The 16,686-nt window shown below is 39.3% G+C and overlaps 2 protein-coding genes across 7 annotated transcripts in view; one reads left to right on the forward strand and one right to left on the reverse strand.

Moving 5' to 3' along the window:
* LOC136277511 (tubulin polyglutamylase TTLL7-like) overlaps positions 1–16,686 on the reverse strand; it is a 40,293-nt gene that overhangs the window by 4,804 nt on the left and 18,803 nt on the right. The window lies entirely within an intron of this gene.
* LOC136277507 (uncharacterized) lies at positions 996–13,692 on the forward strand. Of its 3 annotated transcripts, none has more exons than XM_066159759.1 (11): positions 996–1,156; positions 1,671–1,751; positions 3,239–3,277; positions 4,886–4,934; positions 5,313–6,519; positions 6,798–7,048; positions 7,595–7,862; positions 8,216–8,308; positions 8,505–8,597; positions 8,793–8,885; positions 9,129–13,692. In XM_066159759.1, the coding sequence occupies exons 4-11, from the start codon at positions 4,917–4,919 to the stop codon at positions 13,010–13,012; spliced, it is 5,907 nt and encodes a 1,968-aa protein (XP_066015856.1). In that variant the 5' UTR covers positions 996–1,156; positions 1,671–1,751; positions 3,239–3,277; positions 4,886–4,916; the 3' UTR covers positions 13,013–13,692. The 3 variants fall into 3 exon arrangements, with proteins under 3 accessions (XP_066015856.1, XP_066015857.1, XP_066015858.1); XM_066159760.1 differs by having other exon boundaries at positions 1,674–1,751; XM_066159761.1 differs by lacking the exon at positions 8,216–8,308.

Consider the following 16,686-nt stretch of genomic DNA (forward strand, 5'->3'; position numbering starts at 1 on the left):
CAGTCTAGGGACAAAGAAGTAATTAAGCTCTTATGAAACCATGTCGATAATTTTAAACCACAGATTCAAAGAAACAATGATGACGATTATTTTGCATCAAAAGATCAACGTTCCCTTGTTAGTTCCAACAATTAACGAGAGCGAAACGAAGCACGAAAATTAAGTTATTTACTTGTCGTACTTTAAACCTCAAAATATATGTGTAACGATACGATAAAACTGCACAAACATATCTTACACTTGTAACTTTGGTAATCTTCCACGTACAAGAAGAACAAATGTAACCAACCTACCTCGTGGAAGTATGACCATGTACAACTACCTAAAGCCCAAAATAAGTTGTAATTTTGACTTACCAACATCGTACTTAGTTGCAGCTAAATTGGCCGTTACACGGCGTTTCTTTTGAGGTTTCTTCTTGATAGAATTGTTTACTGTTTGCTTGCGAACGTGGTTTGTTCGAGCCCGTACCATACTTCTTGTCTGTTCCAAGTTTTCTTCACATTCGTCGGCCAAAGATGCCGCATACTCACTTTCCCTTCCTTGATTTTTACAAAAGTTGTCAGCAGTGCTTAAAGCAAGTAATTTAAGGTTGTCTTTGGTCAAGACAGACCTACTTTCATTGAAACCATGGCTGCTGTCTTCCGTGGTTACAGAACCCAAAGGCGTTCGAGACGACGATGGAATCTCCGTGGTCAAATTGTCTGTGCTCATGATTATGCCGAAACTCGTCCTTTCCACTCATTATGAACACATTGCAAGGCTGAAATCATAAAATCTGATGTCTCCTGGAAAGTGATTTGGTCGCAGACGAGGATTTGTGCGCCTGTATGCAGAACTTTTGTGTTAGTGAATTTCTATCACAGGTGTAGCGTGACAGAATTACCATAGCTACCGTAGCCTACTTTCGAAACTGCATTGAACTCATTTACAACTTCCATATTTGGAAATAGGGGCCCCCCCCCCCACCTAAATTGCATTGCACTTATATTTCAACTCCGCTATGTAGAGCTCGACTCCTTCGCCATATATCAAATCTCTGCTCAAAAATGGGATAAACAGTGTTTTCCAAGTACAACCATTTGTAGTCTTCTTATGTTCATTACGGCTGTTCCATTTGTGACCGGAATGTCCTTTTCATCTTTTCAAATCGAAGGTAAGCTGTATTGCGGAATGTAGCGTGCTTACTGAAATGAAGTTATGATGTAGTTACGACACTGATTATTATACGTTTCCGATGTCGAAAGAATCTTGCGATAATCACAGCTAGCAACGTAGAACGTAATCAGTTTTTTCATAATGCCGATTTATTTTGAAATATGCCTTGAATTAGAGAGGAATTTGACGATCATAAAGGAAGGAATTCGAGAATCATTTACCCGTAATAGCTACAGTTTGATACTCCGCATAGTTTGCTTCTGTTTTCCATTATATTTGTTGATAGATCCTGAATATGGTCGATGGATTAGTCTTCGAACTCCAGAGCTACAACAAATTTTGACGTAATAACCATGACTACTAGCTTCCAGCTGACTTGTGCGTGCCTTCCATACAGTTTATCTGAACGCCGTATTGCAAATCGAATATGCAGTACTTGCATATTACATGTACACACAATGTATGCTATTTAGAAGATCTCTTACATGTATTTTTTCGTTTGATTTTTTCAGTAGATTACGGTTGTGTTTGAGTTTAAGGGCTCCAAATTAAAGGTACTGCAAAGGCTTCCTGTGACGTCTAGGCTACAAGAGGTAGGCATGCTTTATTCAGATGATTGAATAAGCCCTTTATCAAAGGTTCATGCTGTAAGTGATTGCACTGAGTTCTACCAACTTGTCCCACAGACGTGTTAAGTTTCAGTATTCCTGCATTGTATTTGGCAACAAGCACCACAATTAGCTTCCAAAGCAAGTACTTGCAAGAGTTATGTACTACCTTCAAAGGACATGAACCTTGTGCTTTAATAACCCATCATCCCTCTCGAATATAACATTGCATCACGCGTAGCATCGTATAGAGCATACATGACATCTCCCTCTTTTTCACTTTTTTTTTTTGGTAAGAAAAACCTGAACCTGTTTTGACATGGAATGTTTTTAATGTTTAATTAAAAAATATAACCACCACCGTCCATAGTTTGAGTGGTGACCTAAAGTTCATAGTCCTTAAGGTAAGCAGGCACCTTGACTAGTTGTTTGGAATGAATATGCATGGCCAGTTTCTGCACTTTTTCATGGGGTGATTCTGCAGAAGGGATTTGCTGGACATGCTAGAGTAGTATGAGTTGCTATGACTCTTTGGCTTTAGGGGTAGACTCTTGGAGTTCAGCATTCATTTAGGTGTCTGTGATTTCTCTGATATTTCTGTACTTCTGGTGTTTGAACAATGGATAATTTGGGAGGGTGATGCTTACAGATAACTGTAGCTGGTACCCATTTGCTTCCATGTTGCAATGCAACCTTGTCACCATTGTTGAGGGCTGGAAGCTCTTTTCCACTGTGTTTGTCTGAGTAAACTTTCTCTTGCAGTTTTCTTTTTTTCAAAGTGTTCCTTGACTTCTTGGCCCCTGTGGGTTTTAACCCTTTCACCATACTAACTCAGAAAACCAGGATTCCATTTCAACTTCTGGAACATACTAAACCGCTTTTCTGAGATTTTGACCACTAAAGTTTGAGCAATGGGAAACTAGTCAGGAATCTTTTGGAGGGGGGTCTTACATATTGTGAATTGAAGATTAATATCAACACCACCATTCCATGTGCTTTCACATTAAGCTGCTCATAGAAAGTTTGTAGGTAAATGCACAGCAAAGATCTTTATCTGTTATTTCACGCCATTTTTAAAGTCCTACACATTCTATATTTAGCCCTGTGGAGGAAGATTTTTCTAATAATGATCTTACTGATATTTTTGGCAAAAGTGAAGATGAGGATGATTTTGCCAGTTTCAGTTATACCCTACTAGATGACATTAACTAACAAAGTGATAATGACAAATCCAAGTTTCGTAGTTTTTTCAACAAGAATCCTTGCACACTCAAACTGAATACTGGCAGGTGTTGGCTTGTCCAGTTGAAGATCAGAGACAGTAACTATTAGTACATGTACCTGCAGAATCTGTTGAAAAAGTATCCTTGGACATTTTGTCCACAAACTCTGACTTTTATAACATGCCTTTCAAAATGCAGAATAGGTGATGTATTTAAACATTTCTTTCTTTTATTTCTCTATCTGTTTAGGATGAATGAACAGGGTGGTGGTCAGATGACTTGCTATTGGTATGTTCTGATATCATTAAAATTCTTGTCAATTGTCTGTTTTTGAGAGAAAATAATTTATTGTACAGTGCCTACTTTAAGATACATTTTTAATACCAAATTAAGGTGGGACTGGACACTAAATTCAGTGAATTTTGTCTCAAATCATTAATAAAATATTTATTGACAAATTGGCCAGAATGACATGAAATTGTCAAGTTGGATATATAATTCTTCACATAATCTGTGAAGAATACATATTATTTTGCTCAGTGCCATGGAATTTTTGGAATTTCATGGAATAATAGGGGGTGTGTTTAAAGAGGCCATTTTGGAGAAAAACTTTTCTAAATCCAAGCCATTTTAATACTTCTCAAAATGGTTTGCCAATTGCACAAAGACAATGTCAATAAAGATTTTTAGAGTAGTCTGCCAACTAATGTTCAATTTTGACAATTTTGCAATCTTATACTTTCTCGTTGGGAAAAGTTTTGGCAGTCTGTGGCATACTGTGCTATAAACATTTCTTTTCATATAAAGTTTTAGTTTGCAGAGATTCAGATCAAAATTATAAACCCTCTTGTGATAATACCATTGCAATGGCAATTAATTTGCAAAAAGTGGCAATACATATACATGTCTGAGAACCCATGTTTTTCCTTTTTTCGGTCTCCATCTTGTGTAAGCCAGTGATATATGGCTGCAGCAGTTGAATGCAAAATAGCACGATATAGAAGGTCATTACTACCATCTTCATCTTGCCATGTTTCCTGAATAACCAATCAGAACATGAGACTATACACATTTGTGCTATCTGTAGCAACAACACCTACCCTGCTGTGTTGAGCCAATCTTGGCACCCTTGTGCCCTGTGCATTAGAAAGAAATAGAAAAGCAGACTTGGTTGTAGTGAAGAAATTAATGTCTCTAGGCTGGGAAGTAAAAAGAAGAAAAGTGCACCACCAGGAACCACAAAAATATGACATGGTGTGGGAAATAACAATTTTCAATCTAACACCAGGAACCGCAAAAATATGACATGGTGTGGGAATTTGTTAGTAACAACTTTCAATCTAACATGGTGTGACAAAACAAAGTGTGTGGTTATTGGCTCGCTTTATGGTTGTGGTGCATTCCAAAAATTGGAAATATCATCAAAATCCTTGGAATAAAAGGCTGAAAAAAATATTTGTGTTTTAGTCGCTTGGAAAGTGTAAGTAGTCAGCCACCTTAGAGCTCGATCTTTCCTGAGTTCAATCCATGATAAGATAGCACTTTGTTTTTCATTATCACATTGTTACTTAGGAAATGGATGTGTCAGAAATGTCATCTAAAGGAAATACCTTGTGAACAGCAAACACCATCAGAACAGGGTCTTATCTCTATTTACTGCAAGATTTGTCCTTGGAAACAAGACTTTCATTTCGAAAAGGGGCTGTTTTCCAACTGTCACATTTTGCAAATAGGAAACTTAAACAATGATCTCAAATATATGAGAAAATGAAGGCTTCTCAAAAAGGTCAAGTTAGCCTCTGGTATTGCCTTAAGTGGTCTCAACAACACTCTAAGAGGAAATAGAAAGCTTAAATAGACTCAGTGAACTCACATTTTGTATTGTTTTTTTTCCAGCATAATTTTTCAAAATTAAAAGCTTCCTGTGATGTCAAGGCTACAAAAGGTAGTAAGAGGAATTTAAATCTATTACAAATACCAACCTTTGATTTTGACAAAAAAATTCATTTTCCCCCTTATTTTTTCACTTAAATGTTGGCAATGAAATTAGTCATGTACCACTTTCAAAGTGAGTTGAAGAGCAAGACTTGTTAAGGATAATTTTCACCTTCCTTGTAACTGTAATGGTTGTTATCAGTGACAGTGATAGTGTAGATCTCTAAATCAATTTAACATTTTCCTGGTTTAAATTTGTCTCAGTCTTTATGTATCTGACTTTTTGGCATAGGATAAAACTCAACATATTGAGTGGACAGCCGCTATTGTGATTTATTATTGTTTTACAGCTTAATTTGTCAATACCATTCTTGTTTTGTTGTTGTAGGATTCCACCATTCCTAGTGTAGCCTCTACATCACAGGAAGACCAGGAAAGTAGGACACTGAAAGTCACTTTGCTTAGTAGTGAGTGGAGATCATCAACTGATGGGGACTTGTCAACTATCAACCGAGAGCTGGCCATCCAGTTAGCTAAACACCCCAATGTGGATGTTAGTATCTTGCTTCCAAATTGCAGTGGAGAGGACAGGACCAGTGCTCTAAGTTACAATGTGAAGCTGATTGAAGCAGATAAAGCTCCTGGTGTAGAGCCAGTTCTTTGGCTGTCATCTCCTCCAAGAAACCATACAATGGACTGTGTCATTGGTCATGGAGTTCAACTTGGCCGACTAGTTCCATTCATCAAGAGAAATCCAAATTACAGTCATTGCAAATGGATTCAAGTTGTTCACTCTGCTCCTGAAGAAGATGGAATGTACAAAAACATTTCAGAAGGAGAAAAAAGACAAAAAACAGAAATCCAACTCTGTAAAATGGCTGATCAAGTTATCACAATCGGACCCAAGCTGGCAGAAACTTACAAGCGTTATCTTTGTTCAGTTAAACAAGAAGGAAAGGTTTTTGACCTTACTCCCAGCATTTTCTCTGAATTTTTGGAAGTAAGGCAAGCCACTGAAGAAAGAAGAAAATTCTGTATTCTTGTTATTGGAAGTGGTGACAGCTGTGAAGATTTCATTGTCAAAGGGTACGATATAGCTGCCAAAGCTATTGCTAGGTTGAAAGATGAATCCTACAAACTCAAGTTTGTCTGCCCAGCTGGAGGAAAGGGAGATATTGTAGCAAAAAAGTTGCTCCACCTTGGCATTAGTCGTAATCAGCTTATTGTTTGCAGCTTTGATGATAGCAGAAAAGTACTGGCTGACTTATTCTGTGAAGTGGATCTTGCAATAATGCCATCCAGGACAGAAAGTTTTGGAACAACAGCTCTGGAAGCATTATCTGCTGGTCTGCCTGTACTTGTCAGTGGTAATTCAGGACTTGGAGAAGCTATGAAGAAAGTGCCTTTAGGCTCACAGAGTGTGGTAGACTCTGAAGATCCTAAAGGCTGGGCCAAAGAAATCAAGCGTGTCCATCAGAAAGAGAGAGAAGTGCGACTTTCAGAGTCAAGATTTCTACGTGAAAAGTATTTGGAGAAGTATAGCTGGGAGGAGCCTTGTAAGAGTCTTGTGATAAAGATGAAGAACCTTGTCTTTGGTAAATTTTACTTACATTTAAATGTTACAGCCTTCACTTGTCTAACAACTGATAAACCGGGTATATTGGTAAAAGTTAAATCAGCCTTGTGTCAACTTGGACCTATGATTACCATAAATTATTTAAAGACCTGAATCAAAAAAATAGTTAAAAATGGTAAATTATAACATAATTGTTATGTTTCTTCTTACTCCATATGCCATGATTTTGTCAGCCACCTGTCATGTACATGATTGTATAAGAATAAAGTACTAATCATTAAGTTGATTTTCTTTTAGGTGGGAGTGAACAAGTCATCCGTAGTCTTCAACGGTGGCAACAGAATGCCAGTAGTTGTAAGATCAGCAGCAATACAGACCCACTCTCAGACTTTAAGAGAAAGGGCTATAGAATTTCTAACAATCCAGGGTCAGGAAATTGTATGTTTTATGCCTTGTCAGAGCAACTGGAGGTTGTCAAAAGAGTAAAGATCCATCATTCTGAATTAAGGCAGTCCTTAGTTCAGTATCTAAGAGAGCACCCAAAACTGGTGAGTATTTGGTAAAGTACATATGATGTCTAGGACAGATATTGCAAATGTATCATGTGCTCCACATTTAAGTTAAATGTTAGGAACTATTATTGGGAAATTTTCAAGGCTTTGATCAGGAAAAAAAATCCGTGTGTGTAATACATGAAGTTGAAGTTGACATGATTAAAAAGGACAACTTGTCTTTGTATCATTACAATGTCTTTCTTTCTTGTTTTTCTTATTTTAACTTATTATAGAACATCTGTGGGAAATATAATGCTGACAAGTGAACTTGTTTATAATCATTCATTCAAATTTATCCTTTTTTGCTCTTATTTAAAGATTGGATTTGGTCATTGTAAAAATTACCCTATCTAACATTATACACAGGGAGTACTATTAAGGACTACTGAGCCTAGCAACTAAAGAGTCTTGTGTTTGTCTTTGAACACTTTTGAAGTTAATATTTATTATATGAAAATATTACAATATTGAGTCATTACTAGACTAGTTGCTCTATTACTATTAATATTACATGTTATCTTGTTGGACTTTCTTTTAAAGGTGGATGGAACAGATCTGTTTCACTTTGTTGATAGACACACAACATGGGATGGTTACTTAACAGACATGGAACAAGATGGCACTTGGGGTGATCATGTGATTCTGTGGGCTGCAGCAAACTGTTATCAAATAGCCATTCATGTGATTAGTAGTCTTCCAGGCCACAGTGAGGTAATTATCAACCCAGATTGTTCATTTGACCAAAGCAAGCATCTTGTACTGGGACATGTCCATGAAGTACACTATGTCAGCCTTCAGCCCTTGCAAGGTAAGGCTTAGAACATAACACATTTAAAAATTGGCCTATCCGTGAATTTTGCAAACAAGATATTTCAAATGTTATAACTGAGTGCATTCTACAACTGTATTTTAGTCCTATACAGCTACAGGCCACACATGTCTGTACGAATTACCATTTCATAAAAGCCTGCAGAGCTAGCGCCCTAGAGGTAAATTTCATCGTAAGTCCTACAATCCAGCGCTTTTTAAAACCTTTCACCCTTTTTTTTCTTTTTTTTGCTATTAAAGAACAGCTATATGAACAAGCCTTCTGTTATCTTTGAAGGAGCCATTCGCTGCTCTTGCCATTTTAATCTCGGTGATTAAACTTTTTTTTACCAGATGCCGTAGTAAAAAAGTCCAGGCAATCTTCAAATAAAGAGGTTAAACAAAGTTCGTCTTCCGTTGCCACTCAATCTGTGAAGCGCCTTAATGGTAAATTTCATCTTAAGTCTTACAACGCCATTGGTTGGAAATCCAGCGCTTTTTCAAAACTTTCCACCCTTTTCTTTTTTTCCATTAAAGAACAACTTCATAAAGCCTGCATGTAACAAGCCTTTTGTTATCTTTGAAGGAGTCATTCGCTGCTCTTGCCATTTTAATCTTGGTGATTAAACTTTTTTTTTACCAGATGCCGCGGTAAACAAGTCCAGGCAAGCTTCAAAGGAAAAGGTTAAACGACGTTCGTCCTCTGTTGCCACTCAATCTGTGAAGCGCCGTAAAGGTAAATTTCATTTTAAGTCTTACAACGCCATTGGCTGGAAATCCAGCGCTTTTTCAAAACTCTCCACCATTTTTTTTTGCCATTAAAGAACAGCTGCATGAAACCTGCATATAACAAGCCTTCTGTTATCTTTGAAGGAGTCTTTCTATGCTCTTGCCATTTTAATCTTGGTGATAAAACTTTTTTTTTTACCAGATGCCGTGGTAAACAAGTCCAGGCAAGCCTTAAATGAAAAGGTTAAACGACGTTCGTCCTCTGTTGCCACTCAATCTGTGAAGCGCCGTAAAGGTAAATTTCATTTTAAGTCTTACAACGCCATTGGTTAGAAATCCAGCGCTTTTTCAAAACTTTCCACCCTTTTTTTTTTTTTTTTGCTATTAAAGAACAGCTGCATGAAGCCTTCACATAACAAGCCATTTGTTATCTTTGAAGGGTCATTCGCAGTTCTTGCCTTTTTAATCTCAGTGATTAACGTCAATGTTTATTCAAAGACATGTGCGTTCAAGAACGAAGTATGTTGTTTACTTGCAGGTTCCGATCATTGTCTAATTTTAGAACACCTTGAAGGTGAATACATCAGACGCTCCAATGTGAAACCACTGCTGTGGGATAGCGACATCCAACTACCTATTGATGAAGTATACACAAGGTTGCAAATGAAATGGAGAAAGAAGGCTTACTTTCATCTAACAGAGAAGAAGGTTCACATGTATGAAATTTTCAAGCCTGCTAGGAAGGGTGAAAAGGGCGCCAGAATGGTACTTGTGGAAGGAAACCCTGGGATTGGGAAGACTACGTTTTGCCTTAAAATTGCAAGTGATTGGGCCAAAAAATTAGTACCAGTAGAGTTTGACTTCCCCATGTTTCAGTTGTTGTTTCTTCTGAAATGCTGTGATATTCACAAAGATACTAAAGACATAGTACAAGCCATCGATGAGCAACTTCTGAATGATGACATTAACAATAAGGAAGAATTTTTGGATTACATCAGAGATGGTAAGAATCAGGACGAGATTCTTTTAATTCTGGATGGTCTTGATGAGTTACCAGAAGCATCAGAAAATGTCTTAGATAGGCTCTGTAGAAGAAAAATTTTCTCGCGCTGTTTTATTTTGGCCACCTCACGCGAAGAAAAAGGAATCGATGTCCGGCGGCGCTATGACTTTGATACACTTTTGCAGATTAAAGGGTTCACCTCAGAGGACGCTGCAGATTACATCAGAAAGCATTTTAAAAGCGTCGATCCACAAAATTTGTCAAAAGGCGAGAGGCTCATTAAAGCTGTTGAAGAAAATACCTACCTAGATGCGCTAAGGAACAATCCGCTGAATCTACTTCTCTTGTGTGTTGTTTTTGAAGACTTTGAAGGGGAACTACCATCTAATCGCACTAAGCTCTATCAGATTATTTTTCGATGCTTGTTGAGGCGATATTGCTCCCGAAATGGCTTGAACGTTCATCGGAATGCCGACAAAGCCCTAGAGAATCAATTTGAAGAGTCCCTGCTTGTGCTAGGGGAGTTAGCGTGGAATTGTCTTCGAGAAGACCGCCGTTCGTTTTCGGAAGAGGAACTGGACAAGTTAGAACAATCGAGGACCCACGTGAGAAGATTTCCAGCTATCAAATTGGGCCTTGTTTTCATGGAAGCCAGTTCAAGGCCAAGTCAGGAACCAAGACATCAGTGTCATTTTCTTCACAAAACATTTCAAGAGTTTTTAGCTGCCTTTTACCTAGCGAACCAGTTGTCAAGGAGACAACTTAACCTTACTGATCATTCTGTTTTCCGCAAAGGAAGTATGTTACGTAGATACAAAGAAGTATTTTTCTTTTTAGCTGGCATATTAGGCAGGGAAGGAACGGTGTTTTTCAAAGAGATCGTAACGATTTTAGGAGAACTCTTGCGATGGGACGTTTCTGACATAGACTGTGAGTTCTTACTTGAGCTTTTAAAAGAGAATGGTGCTGCAGACGATTTAGGCAAAGTTGCCTGCTCCCGTATTCCATTACCAAACATTTTGAAGTTTGATCAGTTCCTGAATTCTTCGTTGAAAGTTATACGATATGTGTGCGAAGGCGCCATGCTCGAAGGTGATGCGGCATCAGTGCAGCTAACTAAACTGAGCCTGTCGAACGTGCAGTTTTTCAGTAAAGACAATGTGAACGATCTCCATGGAATTCTCGGAAGCAGTCAAACTCTCACAGAGCTTGTCATTGGTAATATCGAGAACATGTCCCCTGATGTTGCAGATCTGTTCGCTGAGAGTTTTTCGTCAAGCACTTCACTAAGAACAGCCACGCTAAAACTGTTTGACGTGAGTAGTGAGAGGTGCGCCAGAAATGCTAGTACCTTGTTATCGACTCTCTCGCAATTGGAATGTCTTTCGCTTGAAGTCTTTGGTGTTCTGAACAACACTGCTGCACAAGCCGTGAAAGCGTTATTCAAATCATCGCTAATTTCTCTCGTGCTTATTGTTCATGGGGATCAGAATGACTGTTTAATGTCGACTGTTAGTGAAGGACTTGCAGAAGAAACCGCGGTGGAGTCTCTTAGTCTTGTCGTTTATGGAAGAGTTAGCAACCCTGGAATCGTAGCAGTGCAGAAAGGTGTTCTGCGAAATAGAACTTTACATTCTTTAGAGTTAAAGGTTTACGGAGATATCCCAGAAGCGTGGATGGCAGCTGTTGCTACCGTACTGGCAGCCAATAAGTCATGGAAGTCTCTTATTATTCACCCAAATGTGTGTGGGAAAATTAAATATGAAGCAGGTTTGCTGCCCTATCCTATTCTAGGTGATGCCCCACTAGAGAAGTCATTAACCGTGAACGTCTGTGGTGAACTGAGCGTTCATAGCTTAAAAGCCCTTACAGAGTTTTTTAAGGAAAGTTCGCCACTATCTGGTTTGCAGTTGAATGTCCAAAGTAAACAAAGCAATGAAGTCGTGGATTGTCTAGTTGACTATTTTCTGGCTAACAATTCACTGTCCTCACACAGTATTATTAACCTTAGTGGTGAAATCAGAAGCTACGAAGGAACTGCTCTTCAGAGATTAGTTCAAGAGGGTCAAAAGCATTCTGTCTCAGTGCACTTGAATGGTCTTGATGAGGATCACTTTTTAAGTGGTTTTTATACTCTCGCCAATTTTTCGTCAGCGTCGGCCACGTTTTTAGTTGAGGGAAAGACTGCCACATACCTTGAAGTCATCAAACTATTAAGCTCTGCGACAACATCCACGTTCAGTCTCACAGTTAACAATCACGATAAAGACAACACGGGAAAGTGGGCCAGCGGTGTGGGTGATGGTTTGGCGAACAGCAGATCACTAACTACATTCAGTCTCACATTAAACAATCACGCTGAAGACAACACGGTAAAGTGGGCCAGTGGTGTGGGTCATGGTTTGGCGAACAGCAGATCACTAACTACATTCAGTCTCACAGTTAACAATTACGCTACAGACTTCATGGGAAAGTGGGCCAGCGGTGTGGGTGATGGTTTGGCGAAGAGCAGATCACTAACTACATTCAGTCTCACAGTTAACAATTACGCTGAAGACATCACTGGAGACTGGGCCAGCGGTGTGGGTAATGGTTTGGCGAAGAGCAGATCAATAACTACATTCAGTCTCACAGTTAACAATTACGCTGAAGAAATCACTGGAGACTGGGCCAGCGGTGTGGGTGCTGGTTTGGTGAACAGCAGATCACTAACTACATTCAGTCTCACAGTTAACAATTACGCTGAAGAATTCACGGTAGACTGGGCCAGCGGTGTGGGTGATGGTTTGGCGAACAGCAGATCACTAACTACATTCAGTCTCACAGTTAACAATCACGCTGAAGACATGGGAGACTGGGCCAGCGGTGTGGGTGATGGTTTGGCGAACAGCAGATCACTAACTACATTCAGTCTCACAGTTAACAATCACGCTGAAGACATGGGACTCTGGGCCAGCGGTGTGGGTGATGGTTTGGCGAACAGCAGATCACTAACTACATTCAGTCTCACACTTAACAATTACGCTGAAGACATCACGGGAGACTGGGCCAGCGGTGTGGGTGATGGTTTGGCGAACAGCAGCTCATTAACTACATTCAGTCTCACACTTAACAAGTACCCTGGAGACATGGGAGACTGGGCCAGCGGTGTGGGTGTTGGTTTGGCGAACAGCAGATCACTAACTTCATTCAGTCTCACACTTAACAATTACCCTGAAGACATGGGACTCTGGGCCAGCGGTGTGGGTTACGGTTTGGCGAACAGCAGCTCATTAACTACATTTAGTCTTACCGTTAACAATCACGCGGGCGAAAAAGGTTGCTGGACGAACGATTTAAGCAATGACTTGGTAGAGAGCTGTTCTTTAACAACGATAAGAGTTGCATTTAACTTGTATGGTGAGGACAGAATTTGCTAGATGTTTAGCCAGTCTCTCTCCCATCCATTTTTTCCCTTTGTATTGAATGCGTGGATAGAACTTCGTAGAGCTAGAAATTAGGATAAGGACACAGTTGAAGAGAAACAACCGTGTTAAAATTCATTTTATTTGTCGGTAGAGACTGTAAGAAGTTTACTAAAATTTTTGGTCGGGACACAAGAATTCAAACACTTAACATACTTTTCTTCGTCTTATGCTTAGCAGTGTTGTTAGTGAAGTGTATTTGCTTGTACATGAAAGAGTTCATTTTTAGTAGGTGTTAAAAATAGCATTTGTTCGTGCTAGTTTTACTCTTTGCCCAATCTGTGTCAGGGTGGCAAATTTTTGGTTCGAACCAGCAGTATACATTAATCTATAGCTGGCAAAAAAGACAGAAGAACATCGGTCCGCAAACATGAATTAGAAACACGGCCCTTTGCGCCTTTTAACGCGAGGAGTGCGTATGATATTGGTTAGAAACGAACTTGTAGATCTGATGCGTTGAAAATACCAGAATACCGGGATGAAAATGAAACCGAGGTTGCTGAACATTGTAGTTTTATTACGCCACTGGTACAGTTTTAGTGTTTTATTTACTGCTGTGAACGTTTTGTAAGATGAGCCTAAAGGTAGATGCGCTGTATCAAATTTTCTGTGAACTAAAGTTTCTTTAAAATTTATTCATTTTTAACTGGTTTCTCTTTAACTGGCTCCAAAGATTTGCTTATCCCGCCCATTTCCCGACCCAAACAACCATTTAGTAATAGGCACATCTCAAGAATAGCAACCGATATTGATGATGAACTGTGATGTTAACTACTTTTCCATTTACACCAAAACTCTGTAACCCCCCCCCACTATCCCTCAGGGGCCCAAAACCCTGGCCGGGGGGGGAGGGGACATTGTCTTGTTCGCAGCTTGTGCAAATATTCTGGCTTAAGCAAACAAAAAGATGAAAGAAGACGGTTGAGAGTTTAATTTTTCTCGTTTTCTCTTTTTCCGTTGGTTAATGTAATCGCATGGGTCCGAGGGCAATTCAAGATTAATTTCGTTTGTATTTTCGGGGTTTTCCCAAAATTAACCGAGTCGCGATGCGACAAGGGCAATTTGGGAAAACTTGGAAACTACAAGTGAAATAAATCATGAATCGTCCGAGGGCACTTGCGTTTACTTGTTTATCACATAAAAGGCAAATTTTTGAGGTAGTTGCATTCGCGCACGCTGTCGGCGCGCGATGAAGCCCTTCAGTGTCGCCACAAATGTCAAAACAAACGTAATCTAAGATTCAATAAACATTTTATTCCCAAAATACGCTTTACAACGTTACGCGGCTTTATTCAGTTAAATTGCAATCAATCGTTAACGCAAATAGTAAATAGTCGCAATCAGCATCAAGTAAGTATCCCTCTTGATTACCAAAACTGCCCTTGTGATTGAGAAATATGCTATATGTCTCAGCCAATCAGCATTCAGTAATTTTGCCCCGCATGTGATAAGCTCGCTATCAACGGCGCGTGTTACTGCTTAGGCTAAGGCGTTTAAGTCAACTTAACTAAATAAAAAAATTTAAAATTTAAAAAAAAAGCGTTCTTTCTCCCCTTTCTTTTTATTTTCATGTTATCTATTTGTTTTATGCTGTCTCGAAGAATTCTCTGGCCACAATAACGCAAATATTTCGCAAGCCTCGAGTGTCCCAAGACCAAGGAATTGGTTCTATCTAATACCATACCTTTATTTACTGCTAGCCGCGAGAATTTATGTTAGTTGGACCGTGCGGAGTTCAATTCGGTTTTAAGTCAAACGTGTGATTAAAAGTGGGATTTAGATTTGATACTCACGAGTGTGAGTCCCAATAGAATGGGACGACACAAAGTGTTGTTTCCAATTAATCAAACCTATGAAGAAATTAAGGAACCAAAATACTCATCCGTTTAACATTTTCATCGATGGAAACATAACAGTTGACTTTTTCCAAAGAAACTGTACCCAAAAGTTAAACATTTTCGAGAAACTGCACCCAGAAGTCTGTGTACCAGCGCGCAGGTAGCAGGAATTGTGCAGTGACACAAGCATGACCTTTAAACTTTCCTATCAAACTGTCCAGTCACAAGCATGATGGGTACACTGTTCCATTTGTGTTCCAATTGTATTGCTGATAGTCAATCACGTTCAAGAGATTTTTGATATGTGAGATAAATTACTCCATGATTAATCATGCGAGAAAATGGGCTGGCTGTGCATCAGCACTAAAATGGGTTGGCTGTGCATCAGCACTAAAATGGGCTGGCTGTGCATCAGCACTAAAATGGGATATACTGCAGCTGTTCTTTTTATCTCGAAAGATACATGTTCGCATTGTGAGATACTAAATAAGAAAAGGTTCAAAAGTGCCGCACCAAAGTTCTTTTAGAACAACGATAAGTGTAAATTAGTCAAGCTGGACTCACTTGACAACATAGAATTAGCACCACTCCTAATGAATGCAAAGGAGGATCGGCCAGATTTAGTAAGCACTGCTATTCCAATGGGTGTACCACCGAACAATCGTTGCAATCGAGTATGGTAAAGAGATTGACAAGTGGTTTCCGATTGTACTCCTAAACTACCGCTTCGAGGGGTTCCCCGCAGATATTCAAACCAGATCAACACGGAAACCGAAAGGATTCTTCGTCTGTTCCGTATGTTTGAACAAAGCAAAGCACCAAGTCAAAGCTGGCACGTAACGTAGGTGATGGAAAAACAGGTCCTAAACGCACCCTATTCAATACCGTTCAATCTCGATGACCTGAGAAACAAAACATGTAGTTCTGTAATGCAACAACTTGGCCTTGGCGAGGATTCCTACAGCCAGAATATCCCAGAGTCCGTAAACTTTATGATCAAAGACGGGGTGATTTTTTTGCCGAGTGAAGTAGACAGGTTTATTGTTTCCCTTCAAGACCTGATTCGGTCATTTTAAACTGAGGAAGAGCTGACTTGGTTTGGACTATCAGATACGTGGGCAGTTAAAGAGGAATTTAAATGTGCTTTTTACAGCCGTAACAATATCTGCTGCCACACTGTAACTGTAGCATGGAAAACGGGTACTCTGTCCAGGGTGTTAGAAACCTACATGGGTAGAAATATGAATAGCATAAGCATCTCCACGGTCTCCTCTTCAGTCGGAAAGAAAAAATCAGCAGCCGGTTTCAAACGGAATTAGTATAACGTTTTTTTTTATCTTAAAACTGTAGAGATTCTTTTCAGGAATTCAGAAAGCAACACCTCTCATGACTAAAAATAAGTCAAGAGGTAGCGGATAGAGGAGGAACTGGGACCACTATTATAAGAACTTCTGTAGGGGTACAGAATGTGGATTGTGTTGTCCCATTTCAATCAGTTTGCTGCTCCTTAGAGATTGTGTTTTATCTACGCATTAATCAGATTTATTCCTATACAAGCTAAGCGAGTTTAATTACTTTGAATCATAGGAAAAGCAATTCTCTAGCGCTCGTTAGTTGTGACATCGCCCAACGGGAAGTCCGCTCGTAAACATCGCGACTCATCTGGATTAGTCCCCTCATCAATTCACGAGCACCCAGCTAAGCTAATAATTACCAATTTTGTTTGGTGTAAAATAATATACAAATTTAGTTACCTTGTGGATCCTTAGAATTCTGATACCTTTATTCTAT

The sequence above is a fragment of the Pocillopora verrucosa genome, chromosome 12 (genome assembly GCF_036669915.1).
Source record: "Pocillopora verrucosa isolate sample1 chromosome 12, ASM3666991v2, whole genome shotgun sequence".
In the NCBI taxonomy this organism is placed as follows: domain Eukaryota; kingdom Metazoa; phylum Cnidaria; class Anthozoa; order Scleractinia; family Pocilloporidae; genus Pocillopora; species Pocillopora verrucosa.

What these genes read in the sequence shown, in the direction of transcription:
- LOC136277507 (XM_066159759.1), top strand. An exon ending in GATGAAGAACCTTGTCTTTG is followed by an intron (nt 6,520 to 6,797) that starts GTAAATTTTACT and finishes ATTTTCTTTTAG; the next exon opens with GTGGGAGTGAACAAGTCATC. An exon ending in ATCTGTGAAGCGCCTTAATG is followed by an intron (nt 8,309 to 8,504) that starts GTAAATTTCATC and finishes TTTTTTTACCAG; the next exon opens with ATGCCGCGGTAAACAAGTCC.